Genomic DNA, 7,011 nt, shown 5'->3' with positions numbered 1-7,011 from the left:
TAACCGATATTCGCCACAGGGGGATGGCCTATTTGCGGTGGGGGTCAAGCGACCAATCAAAGAAGAAGAATCACCTCACGACAACCGCGAGATCGGCGAGCTGAACTACGACCTGCTATTCTACGCTCGACCTGTTGAGGAACCGCTTCAATTTTCCAATTGCTCTCCCGACCTCTCTACCGTTTTAAGCTACCGTTCCACCGTCTATTCTACCGCTTTCGTTCTACCGTCTATCATACCGAGTACCTTTATCTTTCTAAATTCTTTTCCTTCTCTTTTCCTTTCCTCCCCAGTTTTGTTATCCTATAGTATAATTTAAATTAGAGTCAGTTTGTGTGCCTGAGATCGACCGTTAAGGTAAGGCTTTTGCCTTTGAATTGTACTGTTACGAAGTTGCTCGCAATTTCCATTCTTCCTCGTAATATTTATCGATTTTGCGTGAATCATGGTCCATGGTTAAAGTTTCTGTAAGCCGCCGTGTGGCTGCATGATTCCGGTCATTAATATTATATTCATTGTTTCTTGATTGCATCGTGTGATGCCATTTTGTGTGAATCATGGTCCACGACTTCCGTGCGACTGCATGACTTCAGTAATTCATTATTTTCGTATCCGAGCGACCTCGTAACTGCCAAATAATTATCTCTTGTATCTATGACTTTTCTGATTATTTGTAAATCTCTATTATCTTGCTTCTGTAGTCTCTATCGTATTTTGAGCCCTATTGGCTTCATATTTTATTCTATATTCTCCTTGTAATAGTAGTGTGCTTTATATTTTATTTCCGTTATTGCTTATTATATTTTCATTTATATTTGTGCCTATTGTATCGTAAATCGAGTTCCTTGGAGTACAAGCGAGCGTAGAATCACCTTTAGATATTACCGCATTTTTCTTTGTTACTATTGACCATTTTATATTATTTTTGCCTGTTATTTATTTGCCTGTATTTTGTTAAATTAAGTTCTGTGACTTATTCTTTTGTATTGCGGTGTATTTTTGTATATTTCTCTATTTTGTAAATTCTCCGAAATTCTCTCAATCTCATAACTTTATATTTTGGTATTCTCTCAAAAGTTATATTTAGGAATTCACTATTTAATTCCTCAATTATGTAATGATTGTAAGTTATCGAATCTACCGTAGGAATAACTCTACCGAAGGCTACCGAGTCGATCGTTTGCCAACTCAGTAAATTGTTACTAACTGTCAATCTCTCATCTTGGTTATGATTTATGGTAAATTTATCGTACTTCTACCGAACTACCGTTTCGTTGTTTTCTACCGATCGCAGTAAAATTCTCTCGTTCTAATTAACAGAATAATATCTTTCGTAGTGTCATTTGCAACTTGGGTAAGATCACGTCGCCCAGTGACGTGTAGTTCTAAGTCAACTCTTGCATTATATCGCATCTCTCGGCCTACGTCTATTTTTCTCTGTTAACTACCGTCTCTCGTGTTAAAGCTACCGTTTACTGCTTTTCTACCGATATTTTTATAAACGACGATTACCTGTTTTATTTACTACCGCTACCGATAACATCTCACTTATGTAACCTTCTCGAGAATACATGATCGACTGACTTATTCATTTTCCTTTTAACTGGAGTTTATTCTTTATTTGGTTATCTTCTTTAATTCTGGAATTACTGCTAGCTGCCTTGACCTCCGCCACTCTACCGGGATGTACGCGATCGTACCTGTGCCTAGCCAGCCATACAACGGGTTCTCTACTTATCCCTTTTGTACTATCTTGTGTTAATTTTATTGATTTATATTATTATTTGAGAATCGACGCTAATGCGTCTGGCGCCCAACTTAATTATTTTGTTGTGTTTTAATATTGCGGATGAGTAGAGAATCGCGCCAAAGTGTCAACGGTGAGTCCTCGTCCGAAAATAACAAAATCAAGCGTTACAAATTAGCGCTCGACGAGGGGCAGAAAAGACTTAACGTTACAATATATATATATATATAGATATATATTTATATATATCTAAACAATATTATACATAATTTCAAAAAATTGGAATGTTTCGGAAAAATTTTTTTTTTTTAATTTGCCTTTTTTTAAAAGTAAATTAAAAATCATAATATACACATAAATATTCATATACATGTATATATATATATATGTACATATATATATATATATGGATATATATGTATATATGTGGGATCTGGATTACTGGGATCCTACGTATTAAAGCGTGCGATGGTTGAAATATAAAAGGATGTTTATTAAGTTTTACAGGTGCGTGATTACGGAGATACGGTTATAGCGCGGTTACAATAACGGTTCTCTAGCGTGTGTTGATTTTGACTATCTGCGAGGTGATGCGAAGGATCTTCGCTCTCGTTTCTGCCCGCTGGAGTGAGGAAAGCGCGCTGAAGATTATTTCCGAAATTGGGCGATAAACGCCGAGCATTGCCTCGCTCTAATACTAGACCGAGTGCGTGTATGTGGCAGGCGCCACAAGTCTCCCCTTCTTGGAGAAATACTGTGTAGTATTTCAAGCTGGAAACAGAAAAAGAAAAAAAAAACTGGCAAGATAAAAATTTGGGTTATTTCTCATTTCTTTGTCTTTTGCGTGCAGGATTGTTGAGTGCGTGGATGAAGCGTAAGACGAAATTACAGCGCGAGTCGGACTTGTTTTTTCTTTTTTGAAGTCGCGGTCGTTGGGGCGTCGTTGTTTGCGACGGGCTGGTGTACGCTCAATGCTGACGGTCCGGCCGTGTCGTGTTGGCTTTGGAGTTCGTCGAGCAGCAGATACGCGGGTTTCAATCTGTCGATCGAAACTGGCGTGTTTCTTCCACGTAGTTTGACGGTGAAGTATTTCTCGTGCTTGTCGACGACTGGGTATGGGCCGTCGTGCGGGGCGGAGAATGACGGTCGCACTTGGTCGTTTCGGATAAAGACGTGTGACGCGTTTGCGAGGTCTTGGTGCACAAAGATGCGCTGGTGTGTGTGGCGCGATGCGGGTTCTGGTGCCAGATCTTGGAAGTTCTTCCTCAGCATCCGTACCAGTTCGGGGGCGGTCGTGTCTTGCCTTGAGGGCGCAAGGAATTCGCCTGGCAGTCGTATCGGTTCGCCGAGGACGAGTTCAGCGGGAGTCGCTTCGATGTCCTCTTTGTACGCGGCTCGGAGTCCGAGTAGCACGGCGGGAAGCGCGTCGTACCACGTGTCCTCGTGACAGAGTAGCGCTGCTTTTAGCTGACGGTGGAGGCGTTCTACGAGTCCGTTAGCTTGCGGGTGGTAAGCCGTTGTGCGTTTGTGTTTGAAGCCTAGGAGTTCCGAGAGTTTTTTGAATAAGTTTGACTCAAATTGTCCTCCCAGGTCTGAAGTAATGCGCAAGGGAATGCCGAAGTGTGCAATCCACGATAACATTAGCGCGTGAGCGACTTTTTCTGTTGAGCCGTCTTCGAGCGGCACGGCTGCTGGATAGCGCGTGAAACGGTCCACGATCGTGAGGCATTTTGTGCGGCCTTTCGACGGCGGCAGCGTGACCAGATCGATGTGGATGTGTTCGAAGCGTCGAGACGGTGGTTCGAAATTGGCGATGGGCGAGACTGTGTGTCGCGATATCTTGCTGCGTTGGCAAGGCACGCAGCATCGAGCCCACTCGTTGCAATCTTTGTTGATCGACGGCCATACGTAGCGTTGAGCAATGAGGCGTCGAGACGCGCGTTGTCCGGGGTGTGCCGCTGAGTGTAAGGAATGGAACACTCGCTTCCTGAGGGGAGCGGGCACGTACGGGCGCACTGTACCTGACGAAGTATCACAGTACAGAGTCACATCTGGGTCCTGGTAACGGAGGCGTCTGAGGTCGAGCGCGTGGTTGTTGTTTTCTAGCAGTTGGCGTAGCTCGTCGTCTTCGCGTTGAGACTGCGCGAGCTCCTGTGGCGAAACTGCTGCTGCGATCGCGTCGACGCGCGACAGCATGTCTGCTACGACGTTTTCTGAGCCGGATACGTGTCGGATGTCGGAGGTGAATTGGCCGACGAGGTAGAGTCGCCTAAATTGCCACGGAGTTGCGCGCTCGGGACGTTGGTTGAACGCGTGAGTTAGCGGCTTGTGGTCCGTGTAGATGGCGATGTGCCGACCTTCGAAAAGGTGTCGGAAGCGTCTGACGGCTTCGTAGATTGCCTCGAGTTCGCGATCGTACGTCGACATCTTTTGCGCGGAGGGTGATAGTTTCTTGCTGAAGAACGCGAGCGGCTCCCATTGACCTTGGCGGTGCTGTTGGAGGGCGGCTCCGATGGCTCGTTCCGATGCATCTGCGAAGATTGCCCACTCGGCGTTCGTGTCTGGATGCACGAGGAGTGTTGCGTCGGCGAGGGCTCGTTTCGATTTTTCGAACGCGTCTTCGAGCTCGGCGTTCCACGCGATTTTTGTCTTGCCCTTGACCTCGGATCCTTCCCGGAGGCGGTTGAGAGGCGCGAGTGTTTCCGCCGCGTGTTTGATGAATTTTCGGTAGAAATTTATCGTACCGAGAAAATTGCGCAGGCCCTTAATGTTTTCAGGCTTCTTGAGGTTGGTGATCGCGTCGACGCGTTCAGGTAGCGGTTTAATGCCTTGCGCGTTGACTGCGTGACCGAGGAATTTTACTTCTGTTTGACCGAGACACGATTTCGCGGCGTTTATGACGAGTCCGTACCGTCGGAGGCGTTCGAACACGATGCGGAGATGTTCTCGGTGTTGTTGCGCGTCTCGCGAGGCGACGAAAATGTCGTCGATGTACACGAACACGAATGGGAGATCGCGGGTGACGTCGTCCATGAACCGTTGGAAGGTTTGCGCGGCGTTTCGAAGTCCGAATGTCATGAACGGGAATTCGAAGAGACCAAACGGAATGATGATCGCGGTCTTCGGGACGTCTTCGGGCGCGACGGGTATTTGGTTGAATGCGCGCACGAGATCGATGACGGAAAATATTTGGCAACCGTGACAGTTCGCGCAAAAATCTTCCAGATAACGTACGGGGTAGCTATCGGGCGTCGTGCGAGCGTTGAGACGACGGTAGTCACCGCACGGGCGCCATTCGCCGGATTTCTTGGGCACGAGGTGGAAAGGAGACGACCAGGGGCTGTCGGAGCGGCGCGCGATGCCCAGCTTAATTAATCTCTCGAACTCCTCTTTTGCGATTTTCAAACGATCCGACGCGAGACGACGTGCTTTACTCGAGACTGGAGGTCCGTCCGTCGTTTTTATGTAATGATACGTGTTGTGTTTAACGTCACGGACGGCTCCGTCTGGTTTAACGATATCGGGGAACTCGGCGATTATTTTTTCGAATTGCGGCGAGTTGTCGCAAGAGATGACCTTGACCGAGGCGTGATCGATGTGCGCGATCGAGCCTAGCGATGTGAGCGTTGTCGTGGTGTCGATGAGGCGGCGGCCTTTTAAATCTACCGCAATCCCGAAGTGGCTCAGGAAATCTGCGCCGATTAAGGGACGCGTGACGTCTGCCACGACGAAACGCCATGACAGGTCTCTGCGTAAACTGAGGTCGAGTGTCATTGTGGTCCAGCCGAAGGTGTCAATAGGCGAGCCGTTTGCGGCGCGTAATTGATAACCTGTCCTTGCTTTCCGCGCGGGGGCTCCTCCGGGGGGGATTACCGAGAGATCAGATCCCGTGTCCACCAAAAATTGCGTTCCAGTGGGTCTGTCTTTTACGAAAAGGCGGCTGGGTTGCGCGAGGGAATCGGTTTCAGCCATTAACGACTCCCGCTGGCGTTTCCCGGAAATTTACATCCCGCTGGGAAGCACTTCTTCGCGGAATTGCCGAATTTCTTGTGGTACCAACATATGTTCGATGTTGGTGAGAGTCCGCGTGTACTCGACTTGCTGCGTGAACGGCTACGCGAGCGTTCTTTTTTCTTGCTCGTTTTGTTTTGATTGCGGCGGCCTTGGTTTGATAGCTGTTCGACTTGACGTGTGAGTGCGGCTATTTGAGCTTCGAGGCTTGATACCGCCGAAACATTATTGCCTTTGTTTACTTGCTCGTGTACGCGATCGGCTGTCTCGCTTAGCTCGGTGAGCGTTAATTTGTTTTGTGCCACGAGGCAAATTCTAATATTTTCGGGGAGATGTGATAGCCAGCGTGCTTTAAGAATTTCCTCGTCTATGTCAGGGACGAGGCTACGCAGATGGCGTAAATGCGCTGATGGTGTGCGATCACCAAGGCTTTTGCGGTCGAGGAGCTGTAAAATTTTTGCTTCTCTCGATTGAGAAAAACGCGCGATCAATGCTATTTTTAGCGCTTGGTACGGAAGGGTTACCGGGGGCGTGACGATAAGATTTTCTACCTCCGCGGCGTAACGCGTTGGTATGTTCGATATCGTGTGGTAGTATCGGCCGATTTCCGTTACAATACCCTGCGTTCGAAATTGCGCTTCCTGTTGCGCGAACCAGAGCGCTGGTCGTTCTGGGCAAAATGGCGGCACCCTGAGTCTTACGGGGTTCGGCGTCAGGGCCGGCGGTTGATCACCCTGCATTTCGTTTAGCGTTGACTCTCCTTGGCTCGGTTCTTGGTCTTCTCCCGGTCCTGTTCCTGAGTCTTCCAGATCGTCCTGGTATATCATTCGCGTGTGCTTCGCACTGCAGCACGAGAGGGGTTTCACTCACTGATTAAGCACTCAAGGTGTCTATGAATTCACTCACGCAGCACAACGTCTCTGGGTGCTCAGCCTTGCGCGAGCGGTGAGGAAAACACGCGGACACTCGTGAAAAGCAGCAATAAATTTTATGCGCGCGCTACCACTTGGAGTCTCCGCCTTTGCGGTGGGAGCGAATAATAAGCGCGGCGAAAAGTTTTGGAGTCGATTTCTCAGCGCGCTAAGTGCACACTCGGCGTGGCGCGCGGGCGCGGGAAAAGAATCGCGAGAAACCGGCAGAAATATTCACGCCAGTGCAAAACGTTTCTATATCACGTCGGGGTCACCAATGTGGGATCTGGATTACTGGGATCCTACGTATTAAAGCGTGCGATGGTTGAAATATAAAAGGAT

At 48.1% G+C, this 7,011-nt stretch overlaps 1 protein-coding gene across 1 annotated transcript; it reads right to left on the bottom strand.

Annotated features, from left to right (window-relative positions):
* Positions 1 to 5,718: 5,718 nt before the first annotated feature.
* LOC124182678 lies at positions 5,719 to 6,585 on the bottom strand. Its single transcript, XM_046570233.1, has one exon. The coding sequence runs from the start codon at positions 6,583 to 6,585 to the stop codon at positions 5,719 to 5,721; it is 867 nt and encodes a 288-aa protein (XP_046426189.1).
* Between the last annotated feature and the right edge of the window lie 426 nt (positions 6,586 to 7,011).

Source organism: Neodiprion fabricii, chromosome 1, assembly GCF_021155785.1.
Source record: "Neodiprion fabricii isolate iyNeoFabr1 chromosome 1, iyNeoFabr1.1, whole genome shotgun sequence".
In the NCBI taxonomy this organism is placed as follows: domain Eukaryota; kingdom Metazoa; phylum Arthropoda; class Insecta; order Hymenoptera; family Diprionidae; genus Neodiprion; species Neodiprion fabricii.
Note: the sequence above shows the minus strand (reverse complement) of the source record. Positions and strands in the feature narration are given on the sequence as shown.